Below are 20,946 nucleotides of genomic sequence, written 5' to 3' on the forward strand. Positions count from 1 at the left end.
AGAAGGGCACGTCAATCTTGTTACAGCTTGTCGGATAGTCAGATAAGAACGTTAACAGCAACAGCATAGTCCTGAAGAATTATGCGATCCCTGGCAGTATTCTTATTTTGTGACTAGGAGCTGGCGACCCACGACACTTAGTCCAAGCTGCAACTTGAACGATTTCTGAATATAATGGATGTATGAACATAACGACCAAAGTTCCTACAATGACGGATATAATAAGTATAGTGTATATATTACACCAAAATGTTGCCGCTGAACACAATCCATGTAATGATAATATTGATTATAGAACATACAATAATTGCAGAAAAAATGCAAAGAATGTAACGAATAAAAATTTTTCTAATACATACAATACATTTCACAAATACCTAATACTCATAACATTTATGATTGCAATGTATATAGAAATAAAATGAACATAACGAATATAACGATTATATTCAGTTTAACAATAATAAATACAAAGCATATAATTAATATACAGGCATGTATCGCATATAGCGAGATGAAACAGATGAAATTGGTTGATATAATATAAATAAAAATTTAGTAAATGTGATGATAATATGAATGATGTACCTCTAAAGAATGCAATTATTATAATGCAAATATAACCAATAGAGTAAGCTCTAGAATAAAATATTACTAAAACGTCAACAGAAATTACGAAAACCGTGAGAAAGTTGCAGAAATCATAAACATAAATCACAAAACTCGTGAAAAAATATCAAATGCAAATCGTACTGAATATGAAATATACATTTCCACTATTCTATTGAACATAACCAGCCATGGAATTGTAGTTTGAGCAAATGAGCAAGGTACAATCGCATCACTAGGTGAATTAAAACAGGTTTTTTCAGATACTTAACCACAATCAAAACAATCGTTTTGCATCCAACACACAGGAAATAATCAGCCATGCTGTCAATCTAAAACATAAACTTGAAAATATATTGCAATGCAATTTCAGGTATAAATAATCAATTACTTCAAGTTATTCAGCTGATTGCAGAGGTTTTATTTTCATCTGCACATAAAATTTGACGCGGAACAATGAAATGTTTGTTTTGAAACTAGTCATTACCAGTTATTAGCCTTTGCATGGTTATTTCCTGCGAGCGTAATTCTGGGAGCTTTTATTCTAACAGCTGTTGAGGTTCATTTATGTGTGTGATGTTTATGTTTGTTTTAATCGGATTAAAAAGATAGAATGATTTGTTTTACAAATTTTGCGATGGTGTCCATGATCTGGATACTTAGATATTTTTCGGCGTTATGGAATATAAAGCATTGCGTTTGCACAGAAGAGGCACAAAAGATAACATTTATTTTCATTCGTACTGAAAATAAAGACATTTCTACTAAATACGTAGTATGAAGAATACACTTTATTCTGAGAATAGCTCATTACCCTATGCGGTCATCTTCCTTCAAAGCTGGAATTGGTTTCTTAAGAAAAGTTTCCAGAAATGGCCATAATATATATGGCGTCATTTTTGTAGAATTTTCCTTTCTTAACCCTAGAACGTTGCACTGGGGTACAAATGTACCCCACACCTTCTTTGGTGCCGTGTGAAGACGAGAATTCGGCATTTATCGACCTGGAACCCAAACCGTAATTCAATTTAATTCCTAGTAAGAGCAGGTGTCAAAGTTGGCGTGGGGTACATTTGTACCCCAGTGTACGGTTGCCATTAGTGTTTCGTCAGGTTTAATTCTGTCCGTGCAAATGTGACTCGTGACAATACCAGTTTAAATACTGGTTGTTTTACTACATAAGTAACAATTAGTGTTATATAATTGTTTTTAATCATTTATTCAATTAATTTAATATTGAAGAAGAAGAAAAAATCGTTTTCATTTTTGCTGATTTTTATTGTTTCATTGTTTATTTTTTATAGTTTTTCAAAACAATGGCTCGCAAGTATAATTTGCGCACAGTAACTGCTGTAACAGAAACGTTGCGTGTTACCAATGAACTACCGGTCAGAAATATTTTTTTCATCTCAAGTTCCATCCCAATTCATGGTATTTTCCAAAACCCGAATTTTAAGCTTTCACTCTTCCAAATAATTGCACTTTTTCAAAAAATATCGAAATTCCATTTTATTATGTTTCTAGACCATTCCTTCAACTTTTAGAATCATCATACTTTTCTTTTTGTTCAAACCAATTTATGTATCATTGAATCAATAAATTCCGAACATTTACTTATGCAGCTGTTTTCGCAATAAAAAACCAAGAAAATGACTGTATTATACATTTCATTTGCTTGCATTTTTACCTGTGAAAATTGCAATTAAACGCGTGGGGTACATTTGTACCCCAGTGCAACGTTCTATGGTGGAAAGCGCAGGTTCAACGTTCTAGGGTTAAAAGTGTGAGACATAAGCTTTGTACGTTTCCCAATTTTCCTTGTGATATTTAAACACTGAGCTAATGGGATTGGAAACTGCTTCTTGAGAAAGCGAAAAATTTGCTGGAAGGTTATCAGAATCAAAGTCAGCATGTGTAATCAATTCGCTACAAAAGTAACTTTAATCTGTCAAAATCAGATCAATTGTTGGTGGATTTCTTACAGACGAACAGCACGTAGTTCCATTTGGACACAAACTTAATAATAACCAGTAGAGCAATCATTAAAAACTAGTTTACCGCTAGAATTGCTCTGACCATTCCAGGATCGGTGTTTGGCGTTAAAATCACTGATGATAAAGAATTTGGACGGATTTCTTGAAAGTTTTTGTAAGTCTCTTTTCAAGAGTTGGAATTAGTTTCAAAAGGCAAATACGCTGCAGCAATACAAATGATACCAAGATTGGTTTCAACTTCAATTCCCAAAACTCTCGATCACATTTGTGTCAAAAAAGACAAAATGCGATGCTTGATTTTGCAATTAACCGCTATTGCAATTCCTCCTTCCAATCCAACAATGTGATCAAATCAATGAATAACAAAATTAGGGTTACTCTTCAATTTCATATTTGGTTTCAAAAAAACTCGGCCGCAACAGCAATATGAATTTTATATAGAAAGAAATTGACTAATACATCTTCGCACGACACGATCATTTCAATTAAAGAGATACAATAGTTATTAAAAATTATTTTTCAACTTTAAACTCATCACAATTGTGTTAGCAAATTTCCACCCATTTTGAAATGTTTCAAACACGGGGGTAGAATTCAGCATAGCAGTCATCAATTGAAACATTGATTGCTGCAAAAAAATTAATTTCTTTTCAGTGATGCTACCTGGAGCAAAGGAAGCGTTGTGTGGAGATGTTGCCAGCGGTATTTTTGTCGCGGTACCTGTCACTGAAACATAAGATGACACACTATTCTAGGATGGTGTGACTGAGACATAAGATCCTTGTACAGGCAGAGAAGTTTTATTTCCATTTGAACCTGTTGGACACGCTTAACCATATGTTGTTGAAAGACACCTTAAGAAGTAGGCAAATTTTTCCTTTGCTGTTTTTGCTACGAAGTACAAGAATTTCTAATTCCTCTGAAGTCGGAGTTCATCACTATTGTCGGCGGAGGAGATTGCTGTTTCTTCAGCTTCACATTGAGATAAAATATCGAATGAGTAGCTACAATCAATTCGATTTTCAGGTAGAGATGTTACCCGTTTTCGTTTCTTTTTAATATTTGGCGCACTGCCTTTCCGGGAGGACCCAGACACGTCGGAAGAAATAAATATTTCTCTAGGCTCAAATATTCTTGAAAAACGGAAAAAAAACTGAATGAGTAGAAAATGTAGAAAATCTGAGTGTCACAAAATTAGGAATCTCGAGAAAGACGATTGCTGCTGAAAAACTCTAGATAAACCAGGAGATATCAAGTCTTGTGACGGGATCGAATGATCGTTCAAGCCGGACTGAAATTGATCAGTTTACTTCTTTTCTAATGTTCTGCTGATTTATAAACTTGAACCGAAAAGGGCTTCTCTAGAATTGTTTAAAAATTATATTTAACAACATTTCATACACTTATCTATCCCGTATTTACCGATCCACTTCCGACAGGCTCAAAAAGGAACGCGATCGTTCCCCGATGTCACTGGAGGACGAAAACACCCAGAATTCCAGTCCCGGCGGATGGCAAGCCAAACTGTCAGCCCTCAACTTCCTGCATCTTCAGGTTCACCGTCGAGGAACTGCCACGTCCAGCCGTGCATCGTCACGCAAATCATCTCGCGCTTCCGACGATTCCAACCTCAGCGAACTGGCCGGGCCATGGCTAAATCTTCCACTCATGCTCGTTTCCGGTACCAGCGATATGGTGAAGGAAGTTAAACAACAGCAAGCCACCGGTTTGGAGCTTAAAGATAACCCCGATGGAAAGGGTGGTGGTCGCCGACGAAGTTTCTACAACTTTCCGTTCTTTCTGCGCCATCAGGATGCTGTAGAAGAAGCGAACAACTCACCGCAGCCACAAAAACGACCGATCAAAAGCAGTGAAACAAATTTATCCCTGAATGCATCTCTAGAGAAAACAGTACCTATGGTGGCTCCTTGCACTCCCACACCAAAACACAAACGGGCGACAAGCTTTGTCAAAAAGAAACCTCCTCTGGAACGAGGCTTCTCAGCTCAAAGCGCGTTGCGGCTTAACAGGAATGCAACAGTTGGTAAGTTCTTGCTAAAGGATTCGCACAGCAGGTGGTTTAACATGTATCAAACTGGATTCTAGCTGACGAAAGTCTCTCTGCTTCAACAGCTGACGTAAGTATTCTAGTAACAGAACCATCTCCGGATGTTCCCACGGGACCGAATCTGTCGGCAGTGCCTGGCGAAGCAACGTTAGTCCATGTCTTAGTTCATCGCGAAAGTGAAGAATACCAGTCCGATGTCGACGACAAAGGTAAGAATAAAGGTGTGGCTAATGTCTATGCTATAATCGTTGCACTTATCAGCTACGCTGTATTTGTTGTTTGAAGCTGTTGTAAGCTTCCGTGTGTTTGCACCCTGATCACCCGTGTGTTTCTCTCTTTCTCTTTCCTGTGATTATTTCACTTCTCTTCTAGACGAGACCAAAGTGAAAGAACCCCGCGACCCTTCCAAAGCTAGTGATATTAAAATCTCCCCTGGCACGAATGTTGATTATCAAATTCTAGGTGGCAGCGATGATATTCCAAGGCCTGTAGTCACCATCTGTGTCGAGAGTCCGAAGGAATCACCGGACACACCTGAACAGCCACAGCGGCAAGAAACCGTGATCGATATCGTCGATCCGGAACCGATCGATGTTAATCTTCCACGCGATACCTCCAACATATTCTACGACTACGAAGAACCAAAGGATGCGAATCAAAGCACCCCGGAAATCCCTCCCAGATCACATCCGCCCGATCCTTTGCAGGATCTGGACCGGATCGAGTACGATACCCAACAGATGAGTAGCAGTACAAGCAGCGCGACTAGCAGCAACAGCTCCGGCGAACCGTCTCCTCCCTGCACCGATGAGCAACGAAGAAGTAGCTGACCAACCGAGTCCCCGAACAACGGAGACAACGACATCGGAAGCGGCCAACCGAAAACCAGTAGTAGTTGACAATCTTCTTATTCTTTTTGAGTGCATTTTTGGCCGCCAGTAGGACACTGGCACTCTGTAGTTCAGCGACATGTTTTACCTCATTTGTCGATGCTTGTTGGGTAGGAAGTTCTACAACTTTACCGGCAAACATTCCACGAGCGCGGCTTGGGTTACTCATCCCTCCACCCTCTTCCCTGTGCGTGTATGTAGTTTGATGTAGATAGTTTTTAACCAGTTGCACTGTTGAACGTGCGGATTGTCGATTTCAGTTTTAACTTTAGGGAATACAGTAAGTATTGGATCACACATAGAAAGTGTAAGGTTACGCCGTTTTTGAGTTCAAGAAAATCTCCTTGAACTGATCACCAGCAAAGAACCATTTCAATCAGAAAGATATATTTTTGACGTTTTTCTATCCGTAGCGTTTGATAGCATCTCAAATCGACTTTGTTAATTGTGTGCGAAGGCTATGCTTCGTTGAGGAAGCAGGAGTATTTTGATCAACTGCTTTCAAAAAAACAATTTCTCCATATCTGAACGAGTTTACTTTGCAGGATAATTCAGATTTGGGCAGAATATGAGATTCGAACTGCCACTAGTCACTTCAGTGACGAAGATTAGGTTAAACTTTGATTTAAAATTCAGATCAAGTTGTATAGTCTTCGCAACTAAAATTTATAAATAGTTCAGTTGACCTAATTTTTAACAAATATTGTTAATTCAAATAAATATAACAAACACATTTGAACTATTCATTGCGGCCAAACTAGGCGGAAAATGTAGTTTTGATACTTATTAATACTTCTTGTCAAACAAGATAATTTATTTTTGTAGAATTCTTAATATAACATGCGGAACGAATGCTTGAACGAAACTTCATACGATTCAAACTGAAAACATATCTTTTGATGAGTGATTTTTCCTCTCTTTATTAGAAACTTCAATATCAATAAAAGAATTTTAAATCCATCTAAAAGTATTTATTTTTGTTACTAAACGTCATAGTTCAAATGCATTTTATCCAGAAAATCAAAAACAGTGGGAACGAATACAGAAAATATTTTGTAGCCACCAGGTATTGCCCACATGAACCACAAAAAATACGACACGAAAACAAGAACATGTTCAAACATCTTCAATCGAATTTATCGTAGCTATCTATTATATTACGAAACAATTATTTTACTATTACTGATAAATCTATATTAGAACTGCAAATAATCCAGAGACAAAAAATTGCTCAAAGAGAAAGCGACCATACCAAATAAAAATTTAAAATCGCCAAGAAAACCAAAATAAGCGATAATCGTGCAAAGAAATATAAGAGAACATGTGGTAAAGTGCATATTCTAATTATTTGTAAAAAAAACGAAAAGAAAAAAGTAACCCTGTCTAAACCAGGCTGAAACAATTGAAAAATATAACTCCGATTCTATTGTTTTCTATTCATTAAAGGCGCTTTTTATTGGTGCTTCTCCACAAAAACCGTGTACATAGAACGGATTCGATTCTCGATGCGCCTCAATTTACAATCGCTTCTCATATGCACTTATTTACGAAAAAACCAACGCAAAACCACTGCGACCATCAGTCGATGACAGACAAGCACATCGGTAATTACACACACACGCACGCACAAACAACGGTGCGCAGGCAGTACAAACCAATCGATATAATTCCATGAAACATAATTAGAAGAAAAATCGGTGAAAACGATTTTCTGAACCACAGCTTCCACGAAACACGATGTTGTTATGTCACACCGAATGCAGCATGAATAATATTTTCGAAACTAATCTCTGGAGCAAAAAAGCCAACAAAAGCTAATGCCAGACCTGAGTGTATATAAGGAGAGTGACGACACTGTCAAAATTGGAACAATGATTATTTGTCAGTGTCATTCCAAACGAGTCAAATCCATGTATTTTGAGAGGTCATTTGTTCGTTTGGAATATTACTGACAGATAATCATGACAGTTGTCTTCACTCTCCTTACATACACTCTGTGCCAGACAACAAATACGCTAAACAGAAAACTTGTTACTAGTATGTAGTAACGAAAGCAGCCGTTCTAAGGAATCAATAAAAAATATTAGGAAAACTATTAGACTTTTGTTCAGATTGTAGAAAAAGTATGTTCAGTTTTTATCGTTTCGAGAAACCTCGCGTTTGAGGAAATTGGCCTCGTGTCGGTCAGACCTCACGAGCCGATGTTCGATAAGAGTTATACACCAAATAAATGTGTAATTAAATAGAGTAAACAAAGCGTGATGCACCCCAGAAATCATATTTGTCAAAAAATATGTTGACAGGGCGAGCGAAAATAAATTGAAACAATCGCAGAACATGCTTAATTTGGTTTGTTGTTACACCAATATTAACTTAAAATTTTGAACAAAATCATTTATTTGGTAAACAGAAATGCACTAATCGTAAGACACAATAATTAAGTTTGTAAACGTAGTATTCTATGGGGCTTGAGATGCGACGCATTTGACACACAAATGAAAATCTGGTCGGAAGCTTTTTTCGTAATATTCAAGCAGTCGCTAGCTAGGCAATGGTTTGGGCCTCCACACTGATTTCGAACGGACAATTTTGGGCATGTAACAATTCCCAACTAACAAATTTTGTTTTATAGTAAACTTGAAACCCAGTTTCATGAAATCGAACATTACATCAATTACTCTACAAAACTACTTCAAGACAGCCATAAACCCCTCTTAAGACGAAATAGGCCCATACTTCAGATGGTTCTCAAGAGTATTTTCCAAGGTTCTCATAGAACTTTCAGGTTCCGTTGATACACTATTATTATGGTATTCAAGACTTACCATAAACTATGAAAAAACTACCATAAGTTTACCATATAATTTCCTTCTTCAAGATCCAATAGTGCTTGCAGTTGATGGCAGTCCTCGACTGACTGAATGACTAAGTACAGCTTAAGGTCGTCGGCAAATATGAGCTTGCACCCGGATCCTGACACTACTGCTACAGCACTAAAAAACAGTGAGAAAAACAGTGGGCGCAGATTGCTGCCCTGCTGTACACCTGATCAACTGGTAAACGAAGCCGATATACAAGAGTCCAATTTCACACAAAGCGTTCTGTGCTCTGTGACGGGAGCGTAGCCACGAGGTAAGCTTGTCGGACCCTGCTAACCAAAAAGGTACTTAAGTGAGCGATATCTAGCGGAACAGTTACTAATGCGATATCGGTTTTCTAATCAGATGCATAACAGGGAGCAAAGACGGATGCGAAATGATTGACAAACAATTCACAAGTTGTTGCAGTGGACGACGCTGTCATTTTATCGAGGTACACATTGGAAGACATGCTGGAATTCTTCCGTTTAGAATTTACAAAGTTCCAAAATCCTTTAGGATTACTTCGTAAGCCTACTTGAACTCGTTGTACGTACAATCTATACAGAATAGCCTTGAGATTCTGGTATGCTTCACTGGCAACATGAAAGTTGCGACTCGTGGCCGGCGATCGATTGCGACGAAGTTGGCGTTGGCATGCACTTCGTTTTCGGCGAAGAGCTCGCAGCGTCGATGTACTCCACGCCAAAGAAACAAGCTGTCGTTCAGGGCCGGCGGAACACGTGGGTAGTATGGGTAGTACTACCCACTCGAAAATTACCGAGAGGGTACCCATACCACGTGGGTAATATGGGTAGTACTACGCACTCGAAAGTTTGGAACAAACCAAAAGCTGAGATTAGCTGTCTCGCGCACAAAATGCATGCGCCTGAAATTCTAGACGTATAATAATTTCATATTTCTATTCAGATAAAAAATTCGTTGCTTTACAATTAATTAGAAATAATTTTAAGGATTAGATATACAATTTGTGATTTTCCAACATGAATAATTACTTGATAAAAAATTGAAACAAGGAGAAACACTAGTTGGCTTTTCATAAGACAGATAAAAGACATACACAAGAGGGATTGATTCAAACATCAGTAGCAAAGACCGTATCAGGGAAAGTGGAGAGAGGCAAACGGAAGATCGCTGTCAGGACATCATGAACCGGATCGCCGACTGGCCTCATTGGATCCGCTGAGAAATCTTGAGATCCGATTTCCAGGTGCTGTTATCATGTCAACTCAAAGAGATAACTAAATTTGGATAGCGTCTATAAAAATATGTGTTTGTCAGACATATAAGAGATATCGAGGATAGTCAGCACATTTCGGACTGGAATGAAGCCGAAGGAATTCGTTAAACGGAGTTCTAGCGCTAGAACACTAGGCGCACGACCAGACAACATGTTTAATGTTACGATAACCGTTACCACAAGCGCAGATACCGTTCTCCACGTCCCCAATACACCGAAGATGCGCATTTAACATACAATGATTGGACATTATCCCACAAAATTTGCCCATTCTCAAGCGACCTCTGCAAAAAATACTGAAAAATTCGTTGAAGCTACGAACTTTCATATATAGGCTAACCACCATTGGGGCCAAGGGGTCTGTTGGAGTTGACACAACAAATAAACTCAAATATCTCCTTCTAATTCCTCAGTCTCCGCCTTCTCATTACCCGGAATTGAGCAACATGAATGAACTCAAACTAATATTTGTATCTGATAATCTGGTACGATTTTGCAGATAAAGCACTCAGGAGCCCCCCAGGAAAAACAAGGATTGATTTCCATACTCCATGAAGCGAAGAGCCTCCTTGGAATTGTAACGATGTGGACATGGTCGTTGATAAGTTTAAAGTTTCGTGGAGAGAATGTTTGCAGCACAGCCTCTTTTATGATCGTCCTCACCACTACTGTCCTAATAACTAGCATAGAAGCTATGCATAGCTTTCATCATGTGGCGAACGTTACGATGATATGCGAACTACAATGCTTAGCGAGAGCATTAGTGTTTTTTCGGTCCTGGCGAATGATGCTAAAATTGTGAAAGATCTACGTCAAAAGTTAACCAGGTTTTATATAATAGAAATGCATAAAACTCAGGAAAATAATAGGACTGTCGCATTTACTCCGATTTTGCAACAGTACCTGTCAAGGGACACTCTCAGGCTTTTACGAGGGTGCTTAGGAGAGGAAATGATTCTCCTTTTTCGAAAATTTATAGGCAGGTTATAAGATGTTCCCTCAATGAGATTGTCAGAATCTCGCTCTGTAGTGAACAATTGAGCGTGGAAATTAGTGTTGGCCGGTGGTGTTGCCCTCTTTAGCACTTATTCTCGGGGCGTATAATTTATAAGCGGCTTATGTCGACAGTTCATGCTGAGTCTCTCCACAGAAGGAAAACTTTCCACGATTCTCTCCGCGTTTTCCAAATCGTACTTTGTTTATAAAATTGGTAATTCGGTGGTTCCATTGTTTACAACGACGGCAGTTAATTCCCTGTGGCACAAAAAGGCGAACATCGTTCAAAAGATCAAAGTTTCAGAAGAACAGATCCGGCGAAAGGCTCGAAATGAGGCTGATAAAAATTAGTTGCATACCAGAATTTTCACTGACTGAAGCGAAGGGCTCTGGAAGGAGCCAACCTGAAATTAAGCAAAAAGGGCCCCTCCCGGAGACTACACCATCAATCACTACTTCGCGGGCGGGTACGCAGACAAAATACTTAGTTGAAAACGACTGGGTGTTTTTTAGTTAAATCATGCGACATATCGATGATATTAAATGGATTACCTTTGGTCCGGAAGTATACCATCCAGGGGCCGGTTGTATTAGAAGAATGTGGTTTGTAATGAAAAGGAGACTTATCGGCATTATTTTTGCCATCGGCGAAATATTCAAATCGTCCTCCATTAAGTCTGAAAGAATATCGATCGTCGGAGATACCTCCCCATTAGTCAATACTATCATCACAGATTAACAGACATAACACTACGAGGGAATTCCCTCAAAAAACATCGCTCCGGCAATTTTCCCAGAACACTAGCTTCATATTTTATTCACGGTCCTAAACATTTGCTGATGGGTTACCCCTCAGGTTTGGGAACAATTTTTCGCTAGTGGTCTATCCCCCATATGCTTGTTCATATGGCAGTGGCGCCGTAATTTCAAATGTAGCCACAGTCTCAACTACAAATTTATTTAAAATGACCGTGAAAGTAGGCGAAGCATTGCCTGCGAGTGTTATGTCTGTTAGACCGTACTATCATGCGGGATTCAGTATCCTGCTATCACAGGGAATGTAAAATCAATGCAACGAAATTTACGAAACAAACGGAGTTATTTGGTCATTAAATGAGAAAAAAAATTATTACATACATCGATAAAGCTGATATCCGTGATGACAACAATGTTTTTTCCAACTCAGGAAACGTGAAAATAAAATTTAAATTCAAAATAAAGAAATATTTGACACTATCAGAAGCATTTGACATATCGAATTACACGACAAATGATGCTCTGTCAGAAAAAATGAATACATGTTTTCCCGGTTTTCCCGCAGGGTTATTTTTATTTGACATAAACACCATCCAATGCATATAGTTTTTTTTTCATTTTGGGTGTTGTCTTGATAAGCCAGATGTAAACAACCGCAGTTTTCGTATGTATGGTTGTCTATGTTTACATAAGATTTATTTTAAAAAACAAAAGCCAATCGTTTTTACGTATTACGACGAAATTTTTTTCGAAGTAATGTTATATTATGTATATTGGACCTAAAATTTATCGAATGGAATGGAAAACTATATATAGCTTAATGACCCAATTGGTACTTTGCTATACAAATGTTCCATATAGTATTAGTAATCAACAAATACATTTTCGCTGAGCCGTTGATCATACAACCCGTTAACAAAGAGTGTTTCCAAATAGCGAATTTTCATTTTCATTTACTCACGGCATGTTGGAACTATCGTCAGTACGGGTAGAAATCACTCCGAATCTTACTACCCACACAGACTAACAGACATAATACTCGAAAACAGTTCTTCGCCCGCTTTAACGGTCATTTTAAATATATTTTTAGTTGGGACTGTGGTCGCACTTGAGATTATGGCGCCACTGGTATATACGCAAGTATACGGGGGATAGACCACTAGTGAAAAATTGTTCCCGAGCCTCAGAGATAACCCTTTTGCAAATGAGTGGTTGGGACCGCGTATAAAAGGTGGAGCTAGTGTTATAGTAAAATTGGCGGATCAATATTCTTTTAAGGAATTTACTCATATTTTTATGTCTGTTAAGTTTGTGCAACCCACTCGGGAAAAAGTGTTCCGCCGGCTCTGCTAAAACGACTGGGATATTATTCCGTAGCTAATCCTGAACTACTCGGCAGAAGTTTATTCATTGCATTGCATCTGCATCGCTGTTTCCTAGATGCGTTGATAATGCGATAACTGGAACAACTACCGGCATAGCTGAGCAACTAGGCGATTGCATCAATAGCGGTGGGTGGTGCCTGTCGACGGGCAAAAGGGGGACACTGACTTATCGACCGAAAGGTTGTGGTCCATCGAGCAGAAAACTATGTCAAGGACCCTACATTAAACTAGCTAAGATTTTAAAAATCCATTCCCTCAATTGAGGCGGTGGCAGCATTTTCAACTTGAATGACGTTGTCATGCGATAACCAACTCAACCGTGGTTGATTATAATTTCCGCAAACCAAGACAGTGTCCTCAATCGACCCTTGTCACAAAGCTCACGCACTGATGCAATGTGTAACTCAATCATACAGACATCTTCTGTTATCTGGAGGAATATATATTGCACAAAGAAAAAGCATACGTCCATTGATGGATGAGGATACGCAAACTTGTTCCAAATTAATCCTGTGGGTAATGTTCACACGTGAACTAGAATGTTGCTGTGCAACAGTGATCAGAACACCTCCGAAGGTGGATGAAGATGTTGTTTTTGTTCCTATCGCAACAGAATACATTATAGGAACTGCCGAAAATTAGAAGACTCGATCCGATCATCAAGAACAGTTTCTGTCATAATAATGACATCGAAATTGCAATCACGTACAGCAAGAAAAGCAACATCAATTTTGGTTCTCAAGCCGCGTACGTTCTGGTCATAAAGCCAGATACTGTTGTGGTGATCATGTAAAACAGAGAGAGTTTGTGTCTGCAAATGAGTAAACTCTTTCAACGTGTGTGTAGCATTGATTTCCCGAGACAGTAGTTAGTGGACCAGGTAGGTTGGCGAAAGGTAAACTATAACGTCTGTCATTGTGAGGTTTCTCTTAATGTGATTGGAGTATCAATCCTAGCTTCGTGAAGACATATACTCTCAATTATTTTACCTGCTGAACCAGGGTCGGCACTGATTTCGGACTACGAGTAATCAATCCTCGAGCTAGCCATCTTCATGCACCCTAAATAAAGTGGACAATCCAAACTCCACGCAGCGTGACTCACGTGGGTTTTCTCGGTAGCAGACTATACTGTTGCATTCATCCCAACACAGTTCACACACTTCGCGTTTGCGGCGTCGCAGTCTTTGGCTTTGTGGCCTTCCGCACATTTTGGGCAATCTACTGGCTTGGAGCAGGCCTGTGTTTTGTGGCCATATTTGGAGCAATTGTTGCATCGGAAAACTACGACGTCTTCGAAGATCCGGCAGCGGTCCTAGTCAATGTAGACACGTTTAAGTTTTAGCAAGCAGTTGTAGGTTTTGGCATCAGTTTCCAATGTTATTACAAAGGGATTGTTCTTCACATGTTCCCGTTTCTGAGATTTCACGATTTTAAGTTCACATGATTCCGGCAGACTGTTCTATTCTTTTAGTTTTCCAATAATTTTATCCTGGGCAAATTTTTCCGAGATTCCAGTGATTTTTGTTCTGGATTTGAGAGATTTTTGAATCTCGTTGTCATATTTCTCGGAGAGCAACTCTTTGGAAGTGAACACAAGTTTTAGAGCTCGCTTGAATTACATCTAACTGCTACCGCGCCATTATCTTTAAATCTCACATCTTTGACAGAGAATGTAGTCGGATCAAGGTTAATTCGGATGTCTTTTTTGGTTATTTCAGCTATTTGAGACGTTTTAGGATTGAAAATCAACGTTCGTTCGATCTTTCGCATAGTTTTTGACTTCGGTGTTAGCATTTTATTTTCACACTCTGTAAAAGTTGACAGAAGTTCTATAACTGCACAGCGTCGTGCTCGTTATCACTTTATACACAGACTTGCGGAGACAAAAACAGTAAAACTAGCAACCATGAATGTAAACAGGCATCACGGAAGCTCCCATAAGTTTTGCATGGGCTTCCGCTTGTACTTCCTCTCTCAAAACCCTCATGCTCGTTTAGCTGCACTTTTCGACAGTCCGTTTAGCTGCAATTTTTTACACTTCGCTAGTCTGTGTATAAAATGTCTGTATCGTAGAGCTGATGTTATTGTAATTAATCTAATTGAACTCCGATACAGCAGGGCTGCCAGGCACATGTTGAATTAACGATTAAAAAATATTGTGAATATTCTAGGAAAACTTTAGTTGAAAATGGAGCGGCTTCTTGCACTGCTAGAGAACACATATCTTGATCAAAACAGATGTTTCGTGCTTCTTGACCTCAACAGTCTTATCAAAAAATAGTGTTGAAACTCTATATGAGCATTAATAGAAAAAAAAATGGGGTTAAAAATATAAAAACAATCGAAACAAACATAAGCGATTCAGTACCGAAACTAAATAGTTCATGCTTTGAACTTGGGATCACATATAAGGAAACAATTTTAGAATTGAAAATAGGCTGCTATCCCTACCTACAATTCATGTTTTAACAGTTGTACCGGTAGTACTCAGATGGGTGGAACGGGTTTGTTTCTTGTTCTTACCAGTCGCTATTGTATATCTGTTGCTATCAACATTTGCTTCTTTATTGATGTTGCTGGTTGTTGCTTTGGAGGCACTGGGTGCAATCGTTGTTTCTGCTCAGTTGGTACTGACTAAGGCTTCGAGATACAGAATGCATTGGGTGGCCTTCTGATTGTGTTTTTGGAGCATATGTCGAAGGTTTCGGCGTATTTCTCTCCGTAATGTGTCATCTGGTTACAGAGCTGGCACGTAAGGATCTGACCAGAGTGGGTGCCCAGCATTATTTGGATATAGGTAGTGTTAATGTTGGTGACAAAAGTCAAATAGGAAGAGATAAGTTTGGTCAACAACATACCAATCACGCGAACGCCGTTGTGAACGCCAGTTAAAAAGTTTCGTCAAGTATCGCTCGTAACGAGTTCTTCATATTGCGAAATGATTTTTTATTGTCTGTTTTGGTGCACGGTGCTAGGTCTTGTGGACTTCTTAACGTTACCCGTATACAATTACGGACATAAGGGAGGGGGGCTCTGGTGTAGTGAGTAAAAAAAATACACTTATTTTTTATCCGCTTAATTGCTCGGTGGCCACGTTGAACTTCTTTTGTTTCAAACGGCCATGCATTCCACGCGCGCGTTTGCTATAACACACGCAGATTTCAATCTATCAGCAACAATTTTCGAAAAACTGACATCGACAAAAATACAGTGTAAACAATACACTCTTAACTACCTTTACCCAAATTTTCATGAGAAACTGCCCAATGGGTTATTTTCTACAGCATTTTTCCCGTGATGCAATTTGATGTGGGACACCCTTTAATCGCGTTTTTCTCGAAACTGCGTTTTTCAAATTGGCGAACACGATAACTCAAAAACTAATCAACGAATTGACTTGATTTTTTTTATGGGAATGCACAATATAAGTAGCCTGTTGGTGAACCACAGAAAACCGAATAAAAAAAAATGTCCCCCTAATATTTAGAAGAAAAGTGAGCGAATTTTACAGTAAAATAGGAGATTTTTCTGTTTTCATGAAGCCATTCTCCGAAGCTAGAACTTTTTTTCCATTTTTCTTAGTTTATCGAGTAATCTTAAATCTTATTGAATTTCTTGTGTCGGAGAATTTTATCAAGAGTTATCGTGGTCGCCGCGGCGCTCCTCGACGTGGAAATGGTTGGACGTCTACTCTTGGAACGCTCGTATGTGTAGCTCCGCGTGACTGAAAGGATTTTCTTTTCGTACACAATGAATGTATAAATTTCTGCCTTTTACAAAGCGTTGCCAAAAATTGGTTTAAAACGTATGAAAAAAATGTTAGGGAAAGTGGTCGGCTGTCGGCAGCCCCACGTAACTTTTGACTTTGTGTGTTATATTAGCACGTTCATTTTGTACCGATTGCTGAAGCAAACAGACTCGTATGTTCTGTTCCACAACCAAAATATTTTTTGAACAATTAACTCAAAAGTTTTTACATCATTTGCTTAGTATTACAGAAAGAAGTAAATCGATCAAAAATGTATGCGTATTTGATATTAGGGAAGGGAATTTGCTTTATTTTGTGATTCAACATTGAATGCCACCGAAATGTTTGCCACAAATTTTGTTTTGTTCAGTTTTCAAAAAGGTTGCTAAAATCGGTTGTCGTCCCCTCATTTTTTGTGATAAATGCTGAGTTCTCTATAACGTAATCAGTATGAGAATTTTCAGAACGGGCTTTACGAATGAATACCATAGATCGATTTTTGATACTATTCTCAAAATCAAGATGGCGAACAACTTTGTGGCAGACACCAACTTTCTATCTCCATTGAAAAGATGCAGCGGTGAAAACACGATCAGTTCTCCATGGAAACTAGAAAAAATCCCAATCAATTTTTCAGAAAATTTGGTGGGGGAGCGAGGATTCCCTACAGACCACTCCCCTCTGACTTCGTGCCAGCGTGGACTTCTATCTGAATTGTCTGAAGCTTGAGTCAAAAAATGGACTGCCTGAAACTCACTCAATTGTAGTGAATTCGATCAATCATACACATATTGTGGTTCTGATAAAGAATGATGTTCAAAATGCCTTTAATGGTTGTTGAAATGAATAAATTTCCTTTTTCCTTTAAATCTTGATGATTTTTATTCATGTTTTTCCATTTTTAGTAAATTTTCTTAGGGTGCCGACAACCGACCACATTTTTCTAAATGGTAAAAAATGATAATTTTACTAAATCGTTAGTAAATTTTTTCATGTTGACAGAATCAGTTAAATTTTTTTAACAGTTATTAGCTAAGATTTCTAGCTTTCTGTTGGTGTGCTTATGCCTCTATATTGTGCAATTTTAGTAATGTTGTGAGTCAAAAACAAAAGGGTGCCGACAACCGACCACATTTCCCTTCCCGCATTTCCCAAAGCTTGCTAGAGTATTTTATTAGATTCATTTGCGTGATTAAATGCGTCGCAACTCAGCAAAGTCAAAAAAACAACAACTGTTGGATGCAATAGTCTCCAGAATGCAACCAGGTTCTGGATTGGTTCGATTCCGATAGTTTTACGAGCAGTCAATACAGACAGAAAAGCTTCGATACGCTTAATGATGTTACACATGTTAATACAAAGGCCACACAATAAATGCAATCGGTTTCCGTGTATATAAATATGTACAATTATGACAAAAATGCGTATGAAATAATCATTTTTAGACACAAAATGTGATGTTGATACCTGAGGTTATCTGTTTGCAAGATTAATTTATCATTGAAAACTTTGACTTGAAGGTAATTTCGAAATTACTGATGGAAGCTATTGATCCAACACTGCAAACGGCCCACAACAGTAGACAAACTTTTGCTTGGACAAATTCAAACTTTAAACAACGGACCATTATCAGTAGGTAAGCGCAAAATAACAAAAAATGGAGAAATAAAAAACGAAAAAAAGGAAAGAAAAACAAACATATACAACCAAAGGAATAACAACTGTTCGTAGTATTACGTATAATAAGAATTCAGAACAAAAATATTATGATAAACAATAAGTCAATTAAATTGTATATTTTTATAGAAGAGAAGATAGTAGAATACGGAAAAGAAACCATTAGAGAATATTTATTGAATTCCACCTTTAAACTAGTTTCCCCTAAATTCCAAGAATGACGAGCATCTAAATTGTACGACCCACTACCACATTCAATTAGCTCATACTTCCATTTATTCATTTCAAAGAGGAAACAAATGTAATCATTATTGAAATAGAGATGGTACATATAACAATATAAAACTCGAATTCTGTAAATTATGTAAATATACAAAACAAAAATAAAATAAATTCACAATAATCACATATTCCGATATAGCAAACCAAAAACATTAAGATCTGAACATACACCAGAATGTAATAATATTAATACTTAATTAGATATTAAAAACAGTAAGAGATGAGGTGGGCGGGCAATTTTTTAGTTTCGTCGCTTGTTAAGTAGTTTTAGATTTTTACAACGATGAACCAACCAACCGCAGTGCTAAATCAGTAGCAGTGAACGAAGATGAACAGTTTGACGTACGGTGACATAGGTATTTCGCATATTGCAGCTATAGTATACAAAAGTTTTAAATTGCTGTCACGAAAAATCTTAGTTTTGACAGAGCAGTATATGTGTGCGTGCATCCAGTATAGTGTGGATAGCGAAAATCGTCATAGAAAGATTTCCCGTGATTAGTTTCGACCAACCAACAATCGGATACTTAAACAAGAAAAGTTTCCTTAATTAGGAGAATTCAATCAGTTAAGAATGCTTGTAAGGCGAGGGGTGAAGCAATGTAAAATATATTTGATTGTTATATCAAAGATAAAGCAGCAATTCCTTATGGATCAATTTGTAAAAAAGAAAACAAACAGAGAAAAAGTATAGATTTTTTATTAATAGCAAATAATAAGTTTACAGATATTTGAAATGTAGCGAGTTAGTTAGAATTTTGTTACAATATTGAAAAGTTCTTATTAAACTTGATAGATAATTATTGAAAAGGTTGTGTAATAATTTGAGATTAAAACATGAAAAAGTGAAAACAAATCGAATGAATGTAAATAAAAAGTAGCTTTGAAACAATTGAAGAAACTGTGTTTTGTTTATTTCAAGCTGTGCCAACTTAGACGAAACATAAATGATGTTTGTCTATGGTTAGACCCAAATCGACGAAGTGCGTCGGACCATTGGATGTGTAGCAGGTGTAATATTCAGTTAGAAAATACAGGTCATTCTGCTATTTGTTCTTCAGAACGTTGATGATACGACCCTGTAATAGGACAGCTGTTCATCAAAGATGCTTCCTTGGAGCACACCTGGAAAAATTATCTGAAAGAACATTTGGGAGACACCTGGAACGCACTTTATAATTTTTTATGCTCTTTAAAAAAATTTATAAAATTATTGGATAGCTGTGTCGCAGCAGCTTAAACATACAATTCATTATGTCACACATATAAGGCTGTCGCCTCGGGAATATGCAATGTCCCAGATGGGGACTCGCCAAAGCTCCGACTCCTGGTATGGGAGTCCTGGAGTGGACACTCAAGGCCTCTTTTATTCCTCGAGTCCCAGGGCGTTGTGGATGCGGGGGAAATTTCGGATGTGTGGCTGACCTAAACTTGAAAATGCAAGAATAAATACCTTATTTTAATTTATTGAATACGGTGGCGGCTTAAGTTGAGAATGCTGGTGGCAGCGGCGGTGATCACAATGGCGATGGCTACGACGGACTGACGCCGGGTACAGTTGGTATGTTGGACCGTGACGTGGTCAGAGGAGGTTTCAGGTGCAGGCCGAATACGGATCCGGAACGTCGCTCTGTCAATTCCGAGAACACGATCGATAACGGTCGTCTTGGCGTTGCAAATACGTGCGGGCTCACGATCGGTAATGAAGAAGCTATGAGGGTTGCGGCAAAATGCGTTCGAACACCCCAGGAATGGTGCGCGACACGTGGCTTCGGGGTTTAATTTTGAGATTTACCCGGACGGCCTGTGAAATCCCGACCCGGTAATGGATTTCCAAACGAGGCGGTTGACGGGTAGCACGGGTCGGTCTTCAGTTGCTTCGACGCTCGTCGATCGGGATGTTCACCTAACTTTCACACCTTTTATGGTCTTTTGGTTTTAGAACTTTTGCTCACACAACTCATCCGTGTTTTTCGAAGGTCGAGATCGTTCTCCCTAGTTTCCTCCGGCCCACTCACGATTAGACCTAAATTGCTCTCTCTTCTGTTATCGCCTTTCTCACCTTTTCCGCCGCGCTCCAGTTCAGTGGAGGGCCTTCCAATCGCCAACCACTACGCAGCCTAATTTGTCAGCCACTTTTCAAATTGAACGTTACTCTACCTGAACATCAATCTCCCTACGCTGCCAACACATATTTATAATTATCTGGTTACCCAAAACGGTAACACACATCATCTAAAACTTTTTCGATGTCTGAGATCGCCCTAACTGGCGTCTGAGACACCGACTTGTTCCACTGGATGATGGTAGTAATTTTAGTCAGTTGGTTGATGGTGGACTAGAGATGGTCGGGTTTCAATTTTTTCGAACCCGAACCCGAGCGCTTGAAAATATAAAAACCCAAACCCGACCCGAGCCCG

General features: G+C 38.5%; 1 protein-coding gene across 7 annotated transcripts in view; it reads left to right on the forward strand.

The window, feature by feature from the left end:
- LOC131693655 (sodium channel protein 60E-like) overlaps positions 1-19,427 on the forward strand; it is a 695,995-nt gene extending 676,568 nt beyond the window's left edge. For 6 of the 7 annotated variants that reach the window (XM_058981667.1, XM_058981670.1, XM_058981669.1 and 3 more), the window contains 3 exons: positions 4,043-4,647; positions 4,710-4,880; positions 5,044-19,427. In XM_058981667.1, coding sequence (XP_058837650.1) covers positions 4,043-4,647; positions 4,710-4,880; positions 5,044-5,501 — 1,234 coding nt within the window. In that variant the 3' untranslated portion in view covers positions 5,502-19,427. The remainder of the gene's footprint in view (positions 1-4,042; positions 4,648-4,709; positions 4,881-5,043) is intronic. The other variant, XM_058981672.1, reaches the window with a different exon arrangement.
- Positions 19,428-20,946: the final 1,519 nt, after the last annotated feature.

The sequence above is a fragment of the Topomyia yanbarensis genome, chromosome 3 (genome assembly GCF_030247195.1).
Source record: "Topomyia yanbarensis strain Yona2022 chromosome 3, ASM3024719v1, whole genome shotgun sequence".
Lineage (NCBI taxonomy): Eukaryota > Metazoa > Arthropoda > Insecta > Diptera > Culicidae > Topomyia > Topomyia yanbarensis.